Raw genomic sequence first — 22,011 nt, 5'->3', positions numbered from 1 at the left:
GGAATAAATTGCTTTATGAATAAATGTGTCTTCTTGTTAACATTGCTGCTTTTGTGCAAATTTGTGGACCGCTCTTGCTCTTCAACTTTATGCCCAGGGGCATATATTTAAAATACATACGCAGAGGGGGGTGAGATAATGCGCGCACACACACTAGGCCAATTTGTTAGGGATGTCACCAGTGCGGATAAGATGTCACGCAAAAATAGAGTACAAAAATGAATGCACAGACACTTACATATGAAATGTATCCAGACCCTTTTTTTGATTATTTAGCCCTGGAAACTCACATTTTTTAGAGTAGCAATAATAGTACTAAACTCAATTTTCTCCGAAAAGATAGAAGTTAACATTTGTGATGTGTCATCACTGTTTAAAATCAAATTGCCAAGTAAAAGAGTATGATTGTTGATTTGCAACTGTATACGCTTTCAAACAGATTATTTACACTTTCTTAAAGAAAATGAAAGTTAACTATGCATTCATTTCATTCATTTTCTGTACTGCTTATCCTCACAGGAGTTGCGGGGAGTACTGGAGCATATCCCAGCCAACTATACGCACCAGGCGGGGAATATCTTGGTTTGGTGGACACCCAATTGAAGGGCATAAGGAGAAAAACAATCATTCCCGCTCACACTCATTCCTATGGGGAATTGGGAGTGTTCAACAAGCCTACCATGCATGTTTTTGGGATGATGGAGAAATCCCCCGCAAGCCCGTGGAAAGCATGGGAAAACCATACAGGAGGTCCGAAACTGGGATTGCAGCAACGATATCAGAACAGTGAGGCTGACGCCCTAACCACTCATCCACCGGCCACCGCTTTATTTTTTAAAGTTTTTATTCTATGTACTTTATAAGAAAAAAATTAATAAAATGTAAATATTTCCAGACTTCTTTATTCCTCTGACATATACAATGAAAAGATAATTCCAAACATTTGCTTTGTTTTTTATATTTGAGATGATTCATCAAATAATCGCCAAAGTAACTAGTATATAATCAACTAACAGAATAATTGTATTACCACAAGGGGCACACATTCTTAAGGGTTCAACATACAGAAGGCCAATTTGACCCAGGGGAATTTCAAATAAATAAGCAAGCACAACGGGAGGGTTAAAACGCAAATTCACCCATGTCAATATTTTTATATTCATGTTCTTCTCTTACCTATATGGGGATGTGCAGTAAGAAAGATAAATGAATAAATGTTCTTCTCTTATTTTTGTTTTTCTAATTTTTATAAAATATTTGGCTTGGCAGAAATGGCACATTGAAAGAAATATATTCTTAAAGGTGGTCATATTGACCCATGAACATTTTTTGATATACTAAACAAAGCAAACATGGTAGGAGTATCTACAACATCATTTTTTCATTACAACTTGAAACGTCAAGGAGTCTTCCACCTTGGGTCAATTTGACCCAGTGCCTGTTTGATTACTCAAAAGAGTCAGAAAATAACACGTGAATTTGTGAAATGAACATTGCCACTGGAGGACTATAAATGAAAGATCATATTTCAGTACCATTAATCACTGCCAACCTTCCCTTTCAAAATAGATTGGACTTATATCACTGTCAATGGCAGCAAATGAGTTAAAGTGAGTCAATTTGACCCATGACACAACAACAGGGGTAACATATCTCCAGCTGACCTGCATCATCTGTAGAAAAAAAGGAGCAAAAAAAAGAATCCTCGAGAGGCTACATGAAGCCCCCTCAAAGAGACACTTAGTGTGTTATTTCATTCTCCTTTTGGATTAAAAAGCGTTGTGTTATCTTTGCTGCCTGATCTTCATTTCCATAATCACACACACACACACACACACACACACACACACACACACACACACACACGATCCCCCTCCAGTCAATCCCTCACCCCTCTCCAACACACAAAACACACACGCTGCCCCACCCTCCCTGAAGCCTTTGCTGCCAGCTCCGCCATGCAGCCTATCCCAGCCACTTATCCATATGGAAGCTGCACGGATTTAAATTATTTAGCCCTGTGACTTTTTCATGTCGCACGAGCCTTTAATTTCATTTACTTGCAACCACATTGAAGAATTCTACCAATCTCATGCCCTATTACTTAGCTATATTTTTTACTTACAAATAAGGATACCAAAATTAATTGACAGCTATTCATTCATTCACTAATTTTCCATACTGATAATCATCATAGGGTTTGTGGGGGGTGCTGGAGCCTATCCGAGCCAACTGTGGAACTAGGCAGGGGCAACCCTGAATTTGTGCCCAGCCAACAGCAGGGCACAAGAAGAACAACTATTCACATGCACACCTATACGCAATTTAGAGTGTTCGATCAGCCTATGACACGTGCTTTTGAGATGTGGGAGGAAACAGGATTATGCAGAGAAAACCCAGATAAATCCAGAGAGAATATGCAAACTTCACAAAGAGAGGTGGGAACCTCACAAGTACTGAATCTCCGATCCTATAATTGCCAAGCCGACAAGCTAATAAAATAGCCCCACTGTTTTTAGTTTCTGTACCTGTTGAATGTGTCTATGCCTTTTTTCTTTCTCCGTCTGAGACTCAGACTAAGCCCACTTCATTTCTTGGCTTCGTTAAAACTTGATTCCATCATTGACACACATAGCACAACAATCTGGGATGCTTTTGTTTGAGTGGCATTAATAGTACTGACTGACATTAATAGATCTGACCACTGCTATGTCACCATGTTCCAGAAAATATTGGATTTAATATGCCCTTTTCCCTAGTCTTTCAGGTCTCAAAAATGATATTCTTTGTTTTTTCACGTGATTAAACAAGATTCTTTTTACTAAGATGCACATGAACGGGGTAATGTCTGTCACATTAAACTCAGAATATAACACAAAAAAACATGATTTATAAAATGATTAATTGATTAATCAATCGTAAACATAATCAATTATTGTTTCAATACTAAAATAATAATTTGTGGGAGAGCTACTCTTAGATGTGCTGCGCAGTGGGGGAAAAAAGACAAAAGATCAAATTTGGGTCTGCAAAGGTGTGGGGAAGGAGAGCTGCAGCGAAATTTCATTAACAGAAAATGAAAGTATTTGTAAAAAGTCACTGAAATGAAGACTACTTGGCCTGTTGATGTTGTCTCTCATTAGGCTAGCCCCTTAAAGGCGCATGTCCAACTCACATATAATATACATTTACAATATAGTCTTTAAAAGGGGGTTTATCAATTTAATTCCTTTTATTATGCTTTCACACCAAAAAGTAGTCACTTTATTCACCGCATGACTGACTGACACATTGATCCCCTGAATCGAAGTAAAAGGGTTACAGTAAGTACTAAATAAGTGTATTTTTGCTACCTCTACTTGCTGCACAATGCAAATAAAGAGCCTGTGATGTGGTGGGAGAATGGGAGGGGGGTCTCTTGATAAGCAATGTGCACTCATGTCTGAGGAGAAACACTGAAAAGACGCCTAATGAAGTGTGCACTCAGGGAAGGAGGAGGAAGAAAGGGGGGAAAAAACTGCAGGGGTGGAACGGGATCACCAACGGGGAGAGCTCAGGCCTTGCAGCCTACGACCAACGCGCTCTACTAGGCTTGACTGAGCCAAGTGCTAGGCATGGAAGTTGGAGGGTAAAAGATGGCCACCGTAAATTAAAATGGACAGGAAAGCGGGTCAAGTCTTAACAAGCCAATGAAAGCATTTAGGCGGAAAATGTCTGATTCTGATGGTGGAGATGAATGGAGGGAAAGAGGAGGGTGTACCTGGTCGAGGGCCACCGAAGAGCGCGTGATCTCTTCACTGTCTGACTTGGAGCCCCCCTCGCGGTCATCTATGACCAGGTCGATGGGCATTTTGCCCTTCAAGCAGCTGATGTAGCGGTGGCAGAAGTTGTCGCACAACTCATGAACCTGTGTAGGCCAAAAGAGAAGCGTCAAACATGCAGGTACAAAAATGAGATGCACTTTTGTACATTACATCTGGCATATTAGAGAGAAGATTAAACAAAATAGATCAGAAAAATGATCAACATTGGTCAAAAAATTATTTACACATGCCCTGTATTTCAAGAAGCAAAAGAAATGAAAAAACTAATTTAGACTTCCTTAGTTTTGGGAGAATATATTTAAGTTAAGCAAACTTTTTAAGATGATTCAAAGAAAATATGGGTCAAAAGATTAGGCGAACCTGCACTGTGTAGTAGGTGACCTAAAATGCAATTTGTTTGACCTACAGTAAAACTAAAAAAAAATAGGAATAAAAATTATTTGAAAAATGTGAATAAAATGGTAATGATAAAATAATATATTTCAAAAAGGCAACTAAATCAAATTCAACTATGTGCTTTATAAATGTCCTAAAAAAATGTTCAAAACAGGTCAAAATACTTGGTAAAAAAAAGACTGATCTTAATCAAATTAACCAATTAATATTTTTCTTTTTTTTAAGTAATAATAATACAACCTAACCCTAACCCTAATACAACAAGATATGTAGAAATAAATACAACCTGTATTGTATCTCAAGAGCTAAAAATAAATCTTATGAAATATTGGAACAAAAATTAGCTGAAGGAAATGACTAATTTCATTTAGGTTAACCATGAGAGTAGATAATGTTCAAGCAACATTTTTTGCCACACTACACAAATGATCACAGGACAAACTCCACTGCAACTCATGAGCCAAAAATCAATCAAATGCCACAAACCACAATATTAGGAACGGACATCAAACCATCAAACAAGTAATTCCTCATCAAAATGTATCTTAAAGATCAAGGAGAGTGGTTATGCAAATGAGATATCTGAATGTATAATGAGAGTGATAATAAGTAATAGCAATATTAATAATACCACATACTGGTCAGAATATTGTTTATGACAGCTAAGAATAAAAACATCTTGGACCGGACAGCCCTGAAATGCCATAGATTATTTGGGCGGCAATAAATTACTAAAATATTATCGAGTATGTAATCGAGGGTAGATTATATTCCGCAATCCAACTCTTTCACTCACCCCATAAAATCAATCATAAAAAAATAGCTAACAACTGAGATACTGATCTTTTCTGAACTTCATCTCATTACTTTCAACCCTATTTTTAAGAAAATCACTTGATACCAAAGAAAATAAAACAAGCCACACAATAGACTCATACAATACATTTTGATACAAGAGTAAAAAAAATTCTAAGAAATCAGTTTTCTAGATCATAAAAAAATGTGAGTATATCATCAATTTTTTGCACATCTTTCAGTTTTTATGTGCTCAAATAAATTTACAAAGCATTGCAGTTTCAGTGATTTCTCTCGCATTGACCAAAATATTAAAAATGCCAAAGACCGTTTTAAAACCTAACAATATGAAATGTTCTCATAAGTCAAAATATTGTGCACATTCTTCACTATTTTTCTAAGTTTAACATAGATTAACCTTGATCAAGTGCATAAAATTTGCACTAATGTTCTTTGTCAGAGATAGACTAAATATTAGGAACTGCTGTCCACATTGTATGTGCACGTTTCCTGGGGGTACATGTACCTAATGAGGTGACCAAAGCAGTGCATGACGAATGTATCTTCACCACCCGCCCCCCATCTCCCCCTGAGGATGGAGATATCCCTGAAAATTGGCAGTGACACGAGGGCTCACACGGGCCACGACGCACTCAACACGCGTGTTTAAAAAGCAACAAAAAAAAGGAGAGAGCAACCACCACAACGTGAGTGACGCCCAGTTTTTGTGCACTGTTTGATGTTTTTCTCCATTTTAAATGTTATTTCAATAATACATTCACAACACTGCAAGCAGACATGGAGCAACATCGCTCATAACCGGTCCGCTAATATAGATTAACACACACAATGATGGAAAAATAAAGGCATGTGATTGATTTAAACATTAATTAAAAGGGAAAAACTAAAATAAATTCTTGTAGATTAAGAATAATCAGATATAAGTCTTAACAACACAATACAATATCTATTTTTTGTAGTTGTTTGTTTACCTTTTCCAGCTCCAGTAGATGAAATCGTAACACCTGAATGGCTTGAATCATCTACAGAAATACAAAAAAACAATGTTGTTGCTTATATGCATTTTATTTTGGAAATCGACAGTGCAGACTTTATAGATAATCATGACAAGTGACGTCATATGCACTATACAGACACTTTTCATTAACATTTCTAATGATGCAAACAAATACTTCACAACTAAATAACTTAAAATGACTTACCAGATTGTCCAATTCTGGATTTGATGAAAATAAAGGTTTTTCTGCACGAATCTAAAAAAAAATGACATGTGTGATGATTTTATAAAATGTCAGTCACCCACAAAAAATAATTTCAGAATAAATCTTCCCATTTTCCCATAGTTAATGTGTTTTTTATTTTTTTGCTCGCTGACCTGTTTGGCAAACACAGCGATGTCCTCGTTAAAGGACTCCGACGAGCACACGTCCCCTCCCGCCACGCCGGGCTCTCTCGGGGTGCATGTTGCTAATTCACATTTCTCGAAAATCAGTGCAAGCAGTGGGAACAGGGGGTGCCTGCATGACAACACACACACATACATTTAGATATAAGCACACAATAGTAAATGTCAGTCCCGGGGTCAGGACGACTGCAGGCTGGATTTAGGCAGCCACGTTCCAGTCTTTTTTTCCCAGCGACTCGCCCTTGGGGAGCTTCCCTGCATGGATGCATGCAAGCATGCATTGAGGCTGAAGAGTGCAACACAATTATGCAAGTTGTGTACACATACAGTGTGTCTATTAAAGACTGTACAGGAGGCAAGGCAAACAGGTTGAGTTGCTCTCTCAAGTATTCATTTTATAAAATCAGTTACTCCATGTAAAAAAATAAAATAAATATATATATGTATGTATATATATTTTTAAAAAAATATTAAAAAGTTGTACAATGTTGTATCCTTTAGCAGCAACAGTCTAACACGACACTTTTTTCATTATTAATTAGCTACAATTCATTAAATTACCAATTGATTGTAATTATTTCCACCCCATTATTTATTTATTTATTTACTATAAAACTGCGCATTACTCCTAATAATAAAATTTGAATAGCTGTCAGGGTTCAAAGCAAACGGAGCTCCCCACTCGGACTCGGTGAGCGCCGTTTGAGTCGAGCCCGGTAAGCCTCCGCTGTCCCCGGGTCAATCGAGCCATGGACCCCCGCTAAAATTCACGGAACTCCATTCCCATAACTCCGCAGTTCCTACCCGTATATGGCGTCCTTGTCCCTCTTGAGCGCGTCGTTGACCGACGAGCCCATGCTAGGGGGCATGGAGTTGGTGTGCGCCGTGTGCGGGTACTGGTGCGAGTGCAGCTGGGGCCCGTGGTTAAGGTGCACGGCCTGCATGGAGCGCGCACCGTGCGGGTCTCCGTACATGGTGGTCGGGATGCCCACCCCGTCCATCCCGTAGTGGGGCAAGTCTTCGTACTGCACCGAGACACACACACAGACAGGCGCTGTTTACACAGACGGCACTCCTCACAAATACAAATATAGTTTAATTGATATTTATTCCAATGAGAAACAATTAGTGGCGTATATCTGAAATAGTCCTACTTTTTCGGTATTTAAAAGCTCTGGATAAAAATAATTTGCAAACTGAAATCGCTGGCACATAGTGACACCTGCTTTTAATGCGTAATGAAATGTACATTATAGAAGATTATTTCAAAAGTTTAACGTTTCAAACGCAGTATTAAACGCTAATGCAGGAACTTCAAACGAGCAATTTGTGAAATTATGAGTGAACTAAAAAAAGTGATCATATTTTTTTCTATATATTTCTTTGCAAAATGCTTAGGCTTTAAATTTTGACTCGTTGCGTTTATAGACACCACCTTTGTTTGAATTATACAGTGTTGCTTCGTATAGAAATAATAGTGTTCCAATACTAATTGCGAAGTTATTTTGGAAAACAAAAGTGGCAAAGCCTCCAGCGACGAAATGCAAAAAAATAACAAGTCAGTGCGCCAGATTTTAGCGCACAATGCATGAATCAAATATTAATGTCGTAACCTCGCTAGACAATAGGGTTTTTTGTACGAGTCAAGAGACAAACGTTCGTGTTTGTCACCCATAGAATCCACGCAGTGCTGTCATAAGTCAACGGGAAAAAATACGTCCAATAAATTAAATAAATGTATGTGATTTTATGTGTTGAAGGGGGGAATACCAAAGCAGCTCGTCCGTGCGTAATGCGGGTGCAGCAAAAGTAACTTTTTTCTCCAAAAAGTTCACGCGTTTAGCTGCTTGTTTTGCATGTACGTACCCTTTGCGCCATAAGCCTCCTGGCTGTCCGAGGTTCGTGATTCAAGTCCTTAAATCCGCTCGGAAGCCAGCCTTGCACGGCAAATTAGCAATTCCAAACAAAAAAATAAAACGAATCGTTTACATTTAAAAAAAAGAGAGATATAGAGAGAGGGAGAAATGACAAATAACAGCAAAGGAAAATCCTTCGAATTTGTTCTTTCGGGGCTCTTATCCCCTCGGGCCAGCCGCGATGCCGGCCAAGTTGACCCGGCAAAGGAGAGACGATCCTCGGCGCTCCTTCTCTCTCTTTCGCTCCGAGTCCCTCCACCCCAACAAAAATAAATTCAACGCCTTAAAAGACACCCTGTGGCTTTCATGGCTCGTTTTACGGTTCCCCGTGTGCCCGACGTTGCTCACTCGTCTGCGGGGTTCCTCTTCTGACTTTGGTCCTTTGGAACGCACACCGGCTCGGTGCTCCTACTCACGGCCGGGAATAAAGCGTCTCTCCCTGGCTACGGTGGCTGCTGGCTGCCCGCTCTCCCGCGGCTTGATTTACTTATGCAAAGACGTGTGGAAGAGCTCAAGAGGAGAAGGAGGAGGAAGAAGAGGAGGAGGAGGTGGAGGAGGAGGAGAAGGAGGAGGAGGGTTCATCATTCCGGCTTGGGGTTTTTCTTAAAGGAGACGTGCCGGCGTGAATGGGAGGGAGATGACCGAACGTGTGTGTGATCGAACCCGGAAGTACTGCTGGCCATAAACAGGTTGAGAAGGACCGCAACAAGTGATCTCGAAACCCAGGGGTACCAGTGAAGTGAAAGACCGGAGTCCCTTTAAAACTCTTGCAATTGTAATACCCCCCAAATTAGCTAATTTGCGCCCAAAGCACTAAAACATCGTCGGGTCTATAACTGAACTTTACGCTGCATTTCTCAACGTTGCCAAATAATTTAAAGAATGACTGCTTTGTCGTAAACCCCTGCTGTGTAAAAGATGCATTCGTGACATTCTCGCCACCTAAACCGTCCTGTCCGGCCGTTTACGGGGGTCCTTGTTCTCGCGGGACAAAGTTTTCTTTCGTGTGTAAGTGTCAGGGTGTAGACATTTTGTACGACAGCAATTGTAGGAAGGTCACAGGAAGTGTTTTGATGTCCTCATTTGTTGTTAAATGACAACTGTTAATTAGCTTGCCAACTGGCTCTTCTTCTTTCACCCCTTGCTGGTGAGCCTAATGGGTCAGTCCAGTCAGTGCCGCTGGGTGGCCAATGGCGACCGGTTTCAGACGGGGGCTATTGGAGGGAGGCTCTCTTATTGGCCGGCTTCAGCAATCGATCTTCGGAATGATTGATTGATTTGTGCGAGGCCACGTTGGCGATAAGGTGCGAAAGCAAACACATCATTATCGTCAGGCCACACTTTAAATGTAGTTACAGCATTGTGCGGCTTGTTTCTGGGCAGGTTGAGGCTTAAAAATGCACAAAATAAAGTTTTGAGAAAGATTATCCAGCCAATTATATTGCATTCATTCTCATTTATATTGTATATAAATTATAAGTATCGTGTCTGTTGTGTATATTAAGGCCACTGGACTAATTTCTGTTAACAGTGAAGTGATATTTAGGGCGTCAGATGTTGACATATCTAAAATATGTATTTGTGAAATGTTGACATTGCAAGGTAAAATTCTGTGCATGTGATGCGTAAGTGTAAATTCAGTAAAACTTTCAAAATTGGGAGGTCGTCACTGTTTTAAGTGTTGGCAAAAAGATGAAGCCGTAAATGTACAACAAAAACAGGATTTATAAAGTGCTAGAACCAAAAAAAATGTTATCTCATATGCATTCATATAAAGTAGTGTTGGAGTAGAACAAAATATATATGAGTTCCGAATCATTTAGTTTTGTACTAATCAGAGATGTCATCAAATTTGTAATTGGCACTAATGTATTGTAGCCAAGAGATATGATTTTAACAAGCGGGGTCTTCAAATTTCCTAGTATGCAGTATTAATATATTATAATATAACGAGGTACAGGTAAAGTTTAAAAACCTAATTATCATTAGAACGACGTGAAATTGACATTTTAATCGTGCTCAGTTTTGCTTCAACCTAATTCTTATAGATACTATATGTATTGATGATGATAATTATGCTGATATTATTAATGTGGGGGCGGGGGCCTGAGTTGTTAGTTGCTGCGTCGGTGACTGGAAGTCTTCTGTCACATTCAAAGGGACTCCGGCGGTGATCGGGCCGGGCTGGGGGGCGCAGACGCGGTGAAAAGGCGCCAGAGGGTCCTTCTTTTTCTTCTCCCTACCTCACTCTCCCTTTCGGAGCCGAGCGTACGCGGACGTCATCGCACAACCAAAGCGTTCTTCTGTGAGTTTGAATAATTTGGTGAGTGTGATTGATCTTTTTTTTTTTTAATTTATTTAATTTATTTTTATTTTTTTATGTATTCATGTATTTTTTAATTTTTCTTTTTTGGCATTGTTAAATGTGTATAACCTGTTTAAATGTATCTTGGGTGTATTATATTGTGCGTTATAGGGAGGTTTAGCGATACGTGAACACAAATGAGGTCCAATGAGCAACTGGCAATGCAGTAAAATAACGCCAAAGGCATTCGAAATTCATTACGTGGCTTCAATTAGCGTCTATAAATGTTAAGATCCACTTTTTCATGCTTCGATTAGGGCGTTAACATGAGGGCATTACCTTCCATAAAAAAATCGAGTTGGATGACAGTTAAAAAAAAGTATTATCAATATGGTGTGTTCAACATGTTTTTTTTATTTTTTATTTATTTATATGCTTTTTTACCTGGTGTAATTTTAGTTTTAATAAATAAAGTGACATTTTTCACGAGGTTTGTATGCGTGTCTTAAATACACGAACGGTCGCCAGCAGGAGTCAAACTGAGGTCAAACGTATTGAGATCTTCAAACTACAAACATGCTACACGACCCTCACACTAAAGCTCCCAGTTGTTATCTAAAAAAAGGAAAATAAAAAGCATTAATGTTTATGAACAGTTTACTATTAAACACGGTTTATTTTTAAATACTCTTTAAAACCAGTAAAAAAAAACAGTTGTTCAAGTCACAATGAAAAAGGAATTGGTTAATTTTCCATCTTATTTTTAATTCAGTGACAGTGGGCAATTTTTAAGTAAAGAAACTGTTTTAATTGTAAATAATTGAAATAAAAATATCAGTTTAATATCTGTGAATTTATCAATACTGTAGTGTTATAAATGAATACATTTTTGTTTCTGAGTTTTATTTGTGAGTCTTGTTGGAGTCCTCGAAGTGTTAAGTCTCCTCTCGTTTCTCACATATATGAATAGTTGATCGAGCGCGACCCCTTGCGCAGACTTTGAGAATGACAACCACTGTGTACACAACTAATCCTGCTGCAATGGAAACATAAACGGGCGTTATAAATATGAAATAAAACATGTTATTTGTGTATACAATAAAAATGAAATATTAAGACTAATTTTAAAATCAATGAAATAAAAGTGCAATATTATGTTCCTAATATTTTGATTATTGCCTACATTGTATTTTGGGGCCAAAGTTGTTGAGCGAGGAGGCATGCAGATTGAGTGGTAAGCACATCTGCCTCACAGTTTTGAGATCAAGGAGCCTTTCTGTGTGGAGTTTGAACGTTCTCCCCGTGCATAGTGGGTTTCCTACAGGTACTCAGGTTTACTGCCAGATTCTAAGAACATGCATGGAAGCTTATTTTAACATTTTCAATTCAGTGTGGATGTGTGAATGGTTGTTTGACCAAATGTGCCCTGCAATTGATTGGCAGTGTGCTGAGATGGGCTACTGTAAACCTGTGGCCCTTGTAAGGATGAGTGGTACAGAATGAATGAATGAATAAATATTATATAAAAGTTTTAAGCAATTAAACTGTGCAGTTTTACACTTCACATTTTCTTGATTGCAATTTTATTTTCATTACTTTGAGGACGGCAAGGTGGAACGAGTGGATACCACATCTCCTTCACAGTTTTTAGAAAAGGGATCCATCCCGGTCTTTGGCCTTCCTACATGAAGTTTGCAGGTGATTTTGCATGAATAGCGCATGTCTTTTTCTGCCCTGTAATGGGCTGGATACCAATTCAGTCTATGCCATGCCTAGTGCCCACAGTTTGCTGGGATAAGCTCCTGCACCCCAGCAACCCTTGTAAGCATAAGTGGTTTGGAAAACAAATGAATTAAACCAATCACTCAGATATCAATGATGTGGAAAACAGCAACAAATTATATTCTCATCTTTATAAAAGCCGCAAGCTTTTGTGTACCTTATTGAATGTCTGAGTTGTGCCAATAAACTTTCTTTTGTTCTTAAGTACAAATAAAATGAATCTTAAAAGTGTTTTGTAGCATTTTTGTGTTTGTCTTTTCATCACAAATATTAAGCGTGCTTACTAGTTCAAAATGCTGACTCTTACAAAAAACAACATTTATTAACAGTCTTTCACACACAAAAATGTTAATGTACCTATATATTTGAATGCCAATTCCAAATTAATATCCAAGTGGGAGCCGTTAAACACACTGTAAGAGGTGCGGCTTCATTAATGATTATAAATTACAAGACATCACTGTGCCACACTTACACACACTATATAGACCTCTCATCTGTACTGTATGCATACTGCATGCAATCAAAGTAGGTATGGTGTGCAATTATTTCCCTAGCAATGTTTTCAATATGTTTAGGTGTAATTAAAGTGATAGGGTAACAAACTGATTGTGCAGGCCTTCGTAGCACAACGTTACCATCGCTTGATATCATAATTGGAGTGAATTGCATCACTCATAAAAGCTAGTGAATTGTAACACATTACACTACAGTGCATTCGGAACATATACTAGTGTATTTATGGGACTTGAACAGTCAAATAATGAACACAGACACACATTTTAACTGCAAGTGTGACACAACACACATTATTGATGCAGACACACTCGTGACCTAAAACACAGATTTTCCCTGATTTGTAAATACTCTATTTTCCCGCATATAAGCCGCATCTGCGTATAATCCGAACCCTAAAAATTGTTGAATTTTACAATTTCGCACGTATAAGGCGCCCCCTGAATTGTAAATACTGTATTTTCACGCATATAAACCGCATCTGCGTATAAGCCGAACCCTTAAAATCGTTGAATTTTACAATTTTACACCCAAAAGGCGCCCCCTGATTCACAATTTTCACCTTCATCTTCATGGTTTTAATAGAGAGTACTAATCCGTCATTTTGGAGGAAAAAATCATCGCACGTGGTATTTCTGAGTTACTGTATAAATCCAAAGGGTCGTCTGCTGAATCACACATTACGAAAGGGTGTTGCCTGCATGTAGACAAATTTTAAAAGGAAGTCATTATAAGAAGGGGGGGGACATGGAAAACTAATATGTTCATTCAGATATGGATTTTCAGAAAAATCATATAGGCACAAAAAACAAATTAGGATACAAACAGAAAAAAAACAGTTCTATACTAATTCATCTAGTAATGGTTGTTTTTTTACTGCAAAACATAAAATATCATCAAATAGTAAATTTCAATTTGCCGACATCTACCGGTAAAAGAAAAATAGTATAGCAACGCTGTATGTCTTGTGCGCAAATAAGCCGTACCCTTGATTCAATCATCTTTTTTTGTTTCAAATACGGCTTATATGCGAGAAAATACGGTAACAGAGGCATTCAACAAATGTATGCCAATACTGTCATATGTGAAATCCATACTTAAGACTGTGAGGATCTTTTTAGACTCATCTTGGACAACCTATAAATTCACTTGGATTATTGTCTAAACAAAGCCCATCTGCACTCAATACAATGTTTCTCTCCTTTATAGCCAATCACACAGGCTGGGATTTTGTTTAACGCCTGGTGTGCGCCTTCAACAGGAGAAATAGTGTTGGCGAGAACAGGTTGTTCTAGCTCTATATGGAGGTAGAACAAGCTCTGAGAGCAAAGTTTTTCATGAGTGCACACAGGTGCATTGAGGAAACCTCCCTCTTTTAGCCCAGCACAGGGGTGCCCAACTGAACACAGGAGGAACGACCTGGATTTGAACCCAGGTCCCACACTCTAAGGCCAAAGCGCTAACCACTCATCTGCTGGGCCGCCCTGTACTAAAGTTCTCAGATCAAAGTCCAATGTCTTTGAAAATAATTTGACCGACACCATAAACTCTGTCAATCAAGTCCGGTCGGCATGAGATGATTAAATTGCCGCAATTTACATTGTTTTAAACGTTACTGATGAGGGACCTCACGAACGTACTATAGATAGCTTAGATAAACAATGTGTGTCAATTCAAACAAGGTCTATGTATATGATTTGTGTCACGTTTACAAATCCCAAAATGTGTGTTTTGCGTTACGTGAAAGTGCATCGAAAATGTATGTTTCATGGCAAATGTGATTGTAAATCACAAAATGCAAATGTGTTTCTCAACTGAGCAAGATAGTTGAGTCTGAAAAAGAGCCATATATTTGTAAGTGCCGATTTCAAATGCAATGTAAGTTACACATGCACGTAAGACAATTTTCACAAACGTTACACATTGTTGAGTGTTTCATGTCAGATGGGTTTACAATTCCCCAAATCTGTGTCTTTCGTTTCAAAAGTGTGCATCGAAAAAGGGGGGTTTTATGTCTTTTGTGTACATCGAAAATATGTGTTTTATATCTTGTGTGTACATCGAAAATGTGTTCTCAAAAGTGTGCATCGAAAATGTGTGTTTTGTGTCTTGTGTGTACATCGAAAATGTGTTCATTGAGTTCTAACCCCATATGTATTGCATGTATTGCGACATTTAATTGGAGTGAAACATAAAGTCGGTTTGGATCATGTCGTATCTTAATATGGTTGAAAAGGTGATATCGCGTATCATAGCGTATTATATGAAATATTAAGTTGTGTAAATCACAATATATCATAGGTGGAAGAAATTATATAATAATACATCGCAAGGTAATTAGTCTATGATAAGAAATTGTATAAGAGCATTTTTGGGGGTAATTACAATCACGGCATTCAATTTAATTCAATAAAGTTGCACATTTGAGTCAATTGTACTGTAATACATTTTCACTAGATTGAATCATGTTGTAACATAAAATCAATGAATTTGGCGTGACTTGTATTGCGCATCATATCATAAATGTTCAACTTGGATTTTTTTTTATGTCAAATTGTGTATACATAGTATTTCATCTGGAGTGAAGTGAACTATATAATCGTATCATATCATACAAAATCATACTTGACTTGGATCGAATGTTAAACACACGATCATTGGCAGGCTCAAAAGATGGACCTCCACTAGTGCAGTTTTATGAAAATACCTATTGTACATATTATTCCCACATTTTAGCAAACATCTAGTATTTCAGAGGTGTCTCACTCCAGTCCTGAAGTTGGGCACACCTGATCTAAACTGGGTCAGAGCAGACTGATAAAATAACCTCACCATCCTCCACAACCCAAACTGGTCACTGCAGCTTTTGTTTCAGGTGTGCTAATGGCCTTAGGTGCAAAAAATTATCTCTTTGTCTCTTGTTCACAAATAAGATGAGATGAGAAGGAATGTTGTCATATTCTTATCTTTTTTTCTTTTTTATTGCATACATATTTAATACAAAATTGGTATTTTTTTATCATTTTTAAAGGGTTTACGGAGTAGTACTAAAGATAGTGGAACGAATTCTGCTAATTCAACGTAATATATACCTCTACTTATGAAAAATCCAAGTGTTGAAACTACTTCTGGAACCAATTACCTTCCTTTGTAGAGGTACCACCTATGTGAAGTGTCATACCAGAGGAGATAAAACACTAGACCATGTTTATTTTAATATCAAACATACTTATAGAGCCACACCCCTCCCTCACCTAGCTGTATCCGACCATCTCTGCCCGTCCTTCACCCCGGCATACAATCCACTCCAGAGGCTAGCAAGGCACATTTCTTACATATTTTTTATTTTAGGGAATTATTATTTTAAAAAAATAAAAATAAATGTTTGTGGTCTTTCAAGATTGTTTTTTTTCCTTCAACAATTCTTTTTATTAATATTTAGCATTTAAAATGGCGCCTCGTGGTATACAGGTTCCCTCGCCTAATTTGGGTGCGGGCAGGGAGAGCTCGATTCCCGCTGCTGGTGGTATGATTGTAAATGTGTATGGTCATTTGTCTTTCTTTCAAGGAGATGCGTTATGGAAGATAAATGAAGGAATATTTAAAATTTAAAATATTAGATTTTTTTTATTGAACATTAAGTGAATGATTACAAAATCTCTAATAATGTGCAATGGTGTAGTGACAAGATCTTCAGAAATAAAAAATATTTTTAAGCGTGTGTGAAGACAGCTCAGCATCTGAGTTTAGGCGGTTCACCAATGTTGCGTGGCAACAGTCAAACATCCCCAGGATTGGTATGTTCATCCCGTTAATTATGCCAAATGTCATTAACAGCCTTAATCTTGAAGTCATTTGTATAGTTGTGCACCTGCGTGACTTTAATAACACTGTCATCTTTCTATCCTTGAAACAGCGTGGGCACGCTTGAAGAAAAGAAAATCACAAGTTGTCAATGAGAACACCTGCGAAATCTTTACAGTCTTTGTTTTACTCCCAGCTGTTACCCATTTTCATGTTCATTTTGGAAATGAAAGTCACATAATAAGTAAAAACATGAATAGAATATTAAATAAGTTGCAAATTCAAAGGACAGAAATAAACAATTTTAAGATATGATACAATAATGATTCTTTTTGGACAACAAGGTATGTGTTGTTACTCCAAAGCCTGCTATAATTCAAGGCCCTCAATCGCTTGAATACAATATTTTGTAAACATTTAATTTAATCAGTTACATTTCACCTATTAGCGGACCAGTGTAAGAGTAAGTAATTGAGGGTTAGATCCCAGGCCCAGACGTTCCTGTGCGGAGTATTTTCTCCCCAGTCTTGCGTTTTAGTCCAAGTCCTCCTGCGCAATCCCTTTCAGTGAGGTACAGCTTTTGTGATCCAGGTTTTCCTGTTGCTCATCCGGTAGCCGGGCAGCAAGGATTTGTTCTTGTTTTTTAAAGCATGAGATGGTCTAACTTGTAGATTAAGGTTGGCTTTTCCAGCAGTATTCCCACCCAAGATGATGGTGCGGATGATCCGCACTTTCAGTTTTTGAACAAAAATGTCCAGGAAGGCATTCTCTTCCCAAAAATGGCCAGTCTCGCAATTCATTCATTCATTCATCTTCCATACCAACCATCCTCAAAGGGTTGTGGGGGTTGCTGGAGCCTGACCCAGCTGTCTTAGGGCAAAATGCAAACTATACCCAACACTGGTTGCCAGTCAGTCATAGGGCACACAGAGAGACAAACAACCATCCCCACTGCCAGTCATAATGCCACCAGTGGGTATTGTACCCACGCCTCCCCACATCAGAGTTAGGCAAGTGAACCTCTACACCAGGCGACTAAGGCCAGTCTCAACCATGCCAAAAATGTGCTACAGAAGATAACCAACCATTCTCTTGAATTATGTGAGGGAACTCTTCCTCGACATACCATTTGACTGTCTCTTAGTTTGCCTTGCAGGTTTCCCCATAACACTTTGTTTAATTTAGGAAGAGGCATGGCCTACATGCCTCTTCTTAAACTTTTCAAACCAGCCCTTCCTTGCAATAAAACCACAAGGTTCACTTGCAGCACTGGAACGAGGCTGAGGTTCATCCTTATTGTCTAAGCTATCGTAAAAGATCTTGGCTTCGGTTCTAATCATGTTGGTATCCAGATGAATCTTCTCCCTAAAGTCTGAGATCCAGACCGATTGGGCATTCTCCATTTTAACGATGACTTTATTTTATTCCTGAGGGTTATCACTTGATTGGTGTCCTTGGAAAATGATATCATTGCCATCTTCCGAATGTTCCGCTTTCTTCTTTCTTGATGTAACAGATGATAGATGAATTAATGACGCCTTTGATGACCCAGGACGCTTAGAAGGCATTTCAAAGCCAAACAATGCTGCAGATAAGACCGGTGTAGTCTTTCTGCTCGCATTGCGAAATGTAATGCGAAGAAAATAAAAAATATTGCAAGACGACGTCCTTCTAAACTGATTATATTATTCTGCACGTCATTCTTCTACAGTAAAAAATAATTCTACGCTGACTGCCACCCATTTGAGCACTGAAGTAGAAGTGTGCCCTGACTTCCATAAGTTTTCATCTCCTGTTTTCCGTTTGCAGGTTTTAGAGTGAATTTGGACATTTTTATGAACTTTTATACAGTAGATGGACTATGTTTACCAATATTTTGAATGGATCCAGATCACTATACACTGTTACGCCCCTAAAAAATACGCTTCATTTGTTATAAATTCATTAATGATGGTAAAGTAAATACTGAAGAGGCAAAAAGGCAGCCCAATGGTTAGTGCATCGGGTCAGCCTCACAGTTCTGGGGTCGAGGGTTTGATTCCAGGTGGGTCCTTACTGTGTCGAGTTTACACGTTCTCCCAGGCCTCTAAATTACCCCTAGGTATGAGTGTCAGTGTGTATGGTTGTCTGTGTCCTTGTGCCCTACAATTGGCTGGCCACTGATTCAGTGCCTGGTGCCCATAGTTACCTGTGGTATGCTCCAGCACCCCATGCAACCCTTGTGAGGATGAGCTGTTCAAAAAATAAATGAATGCAACAATTATAAAAATTATGTTCATTAGAACATTAAAGAAAAAATCCATTCACACGTGATTAACCGGTACCTGTGATGATCCACAGACTCCAATTTGCATTTGACTTGCTCTCAATTTCTACTCCTTAGTTGTATCTCAAGGAGCTGTTTATCTCTCTTTTTTGTATTTTCCACCATCTGAAAAATGAAAGCGAACTTGTGTGCTTTGTCGTAAACGACCCTCCCTCTTCTCATTATTCTGCCGTCCCTTTGGCCCCCCCGGCAGAGCATCTGTGTCGCTGCAGAAATGGGATGATAAATCGGAGGAGGTCAATAGCTGATCCATAGTCTCTGTGTTGCTTGCTTTCACTTGAGCATAATTTATATGCTGGTTGATCAATAACTAATCTCGGGCCCGTCATCTGGGCTGAAATAAAGACCAGAGTGATGATGATGGCCCAGGGAGACCAGGCTGTGCCGGAATGTGAAGGGAATTGATACAACACTGCCACAACCTCAACTCATGCACACGCACACACAAGTATTCCGGTTCACACAGTTTGCAAAGTTTAGGGAAAAAGATGTGGACTTTAATATCCTGTCCTACATTCTATTAGTTTTTTTTTCATATATATATATATATATATATATATATATATATATATATATATATATATATATATATATATATATATATATATATATATATATATATATATATATATATATATATATATATATATATATATATATATATATATATATATATATATATATATATATATATATATATATATATATATATATATATATATATATATATATATATGAAAAAACTGGATATTATCAGCCACCTTATGGTGTAGAGGTTCACTTGCCTGACGGGGCAGTCCCTATAGTATAGGTCGGGAACCTATGGCCAGTTGTGGCTCCTTTGGTGACTGCATCTGGCTCCCGGACAAATATGACATTTTTTTGCAGTCGGTCGAAAATAATTTTGTAGGCATATATTATCTCATCTCATCTCCTTTTCTGAACTGCTTTATCTTCATTAGGGTAGCGGGGCATGCTGGAGCCTATCCCAGCTGACTCTGAGCCAGAGGTGGGGGACACCCTGAATCGGTGGCCAGACGATCGCCGGGCACAAGAAGATGGACAACCATGCACACTCTCACCCATACCTAGGGACAATTTAGTGTCCAATCAGCCTACTATGCATGTTTTTGGAATGTGGGAGGAAACCGGAGTGCCCGGAGGAAACCTTCGCAGGCCCGGGGTGAACATGCAAACTTCACACAGATTGACTTGACATGGATTATAACCCAGGATCCCAGAGCTGTGAGGCCGACTTGCTAACCACTTGCTTCACCGGGCCGCGTTTTGCTATACATTCCATCTGTTTTTTTTCCTCACCGCTGAAGTTCACGGGTGCGTCTGATCAGCCAATCAGCTGTGTATTGAACAGATAAGGTGATTTCAATTTAGCTGGAACGGAAAGCCATTTACTACTGGCGAGTTTGCCAAGACATTAATGCTCGATGTGGCTCATGAACTTTTTGACGACTTCATTTATAAAGAAAAAAACCATCCACGTGCAGACGAACTGATTCTGAAAACATAAAAAGCGCTTCAAGTCACATACCACACACAGCGTGCGAGCGTTGCTGTATGACCATGTTCGAATCTACGTATATATGTGAGCAGTCCTTCTCCCATCTAAAACACTGCATATCAGCCAGGTTACAGGCAGGCGCGGGCTCGATTCATGTTGGTGGCGGTATGATTGTGAGTGTGAATTGTCGTCTTTCTCTCTTTGTGCCCTACGGCTGACTGGCGACCAGTCTAGGGTGTAGTTTTCCTTTCAGCCGAGGTCAGCTCCGACATTCCTGGCAATCCTTACGAGGATGCGCAGTACGGAAGATCAATGAATGTTGTTTGAGTTTCTGGAGGTTTCTGTAGATATGCGTGCATATAATATAAGGGGTCGTCGTCCAGTGGAGCTCAAGGGCTGAACCCCCTGGCCTCAGATTAGCCCCTACTTGATAGGATTAGGCTCTAATGACTGCGACTTGGAAGACAAAGGGAGTTTGTGCAAAGAGGCTTAGATATGGAAGAATTAGCAGCAACCTTCCGTGGCAATGCGCTGGCCTTTGCTCGCTCTTTTTCAGGACCCCTTTTGGCTCATCGTCGACATTCCTCCTACCCCACACGGTCATCTCATTTGTGCAACCGACAAATACGAGTCAACTTTCTTAGTAGTTTGGCAAGAATAATAAGATCAACAAGGAGACAGTAAACTCATGGCTTCCATTGATGGCATTAGACATCCAATCCATTTGAACTGGGAAAACTGCAAGTCTGTCACACACACATTCTCAGACTTTTTGTCAATTTTTTTATTTATATTTATTTATTTTTAACTGTGATAACCCTACTTACCATTAACCCTCTTCTTATTTGGTAACAGACGCAATAGATGAAATTCATGAATATTTCAGTGGAACATTTTTTATTGATATGAGCCTTAAATGGCCACTTCAAACCCAAAAGGCAGACTTCATTATCTTTCTGGGTATGGGTATTGTTACTCTACCTTTAATGGACATTAATTCATTCATTTTCTGAACCGCTTTATCCTCACTAGAGATGTGGGGGTGCTGGAGCCTATCCCAGCTGACTTTGGGCATGAAGCGCTGCACACCCTGAATTAATGGCCAGCCAATAATATGCACCGTAAATTGAAATTATAAAAAAAATAGAGCAGGCTATTGTGGCAAACGCATATTGATTCAACACAGCACAGGAAGCTAAGGATTGGGATACTGTCTGTTGACAAAATGTTACTTATAAAATATAAACAAAAGAAGTTCAAGATCAGGCAGTGAGAATTCCTCTGCACTGTTCTGCCATCATCCAGCAATCAAGTCATGCAAGTTAGCTGTGGCTCAACACTAACCTGCTCTTAATCCCTTCTTATCCACCAGAACCCATATATATCCCTCTGCAGTCACTTC

The 22,011-nt window shown here is 38.8% G+C and overlaps 1 protein-coding gene across 1 annotated transcript in view; it reads right to left on the bottom strand.

The window, feature by feature from the left end:
• The window catches only part of meis1b (Meis homeobox 1 b), a 100,983-nt gene extending 91,793 nt beyond the window's left edge, over nt 1–9,190 (bottom strand). The window contains exons 1-6 of the mRNA XM_077729494.1: nt 8,308–9,190; nt 7,246–7,466; nt 6,412–6,553; nt 6,239–6,289; nt 6,008–6,058; nt 3,761–3,907 (exon numbers count right to left, since the gene is read on the bottom strand). Of these exons, the coding sequence (XP_077585620.1) occupies nt 3,761–3,907; nt 6,008–6,058; nt 6,239–6,289; nt 6,412–6,553; nt 7,246–7,466; nt 8,308–8,319 (624 nt within the window). The 5' untranslated portion in view covers nt 8,320–9,190. The remainder of the gene's footprint in view (nt 1–3,760; nt 3,908–6,007; nt 6,059–6,238; nt 6,290–6,411; nt 6,554–7,245; nt 7,467–8,307) is intronic.
• Between the last annotated feature and the right edge of the window lie 12,821 nt (nt 9,191–22,011).

Source organism: Stigmatopora nigra, chromosome 12 (genome assembly GCF_051989575.1).
Source record: "Stigmatopora nigra isolate UIUO_SnigA chromosome 12, RoL_Snig_1.1, whole genome shotgun sequence".
NCBI lineage: Eukaryota > Metazoa > Chordata > Actinopteri > Syngnathiformes > Syngnathidae > Stigmatopora > Stigmatopora nigra.
The sequence above is the reverse complement of the archived record's forward strand: the minus strand, read 5'-3'. Positions and strand labels throughout refer to the sequence as shown.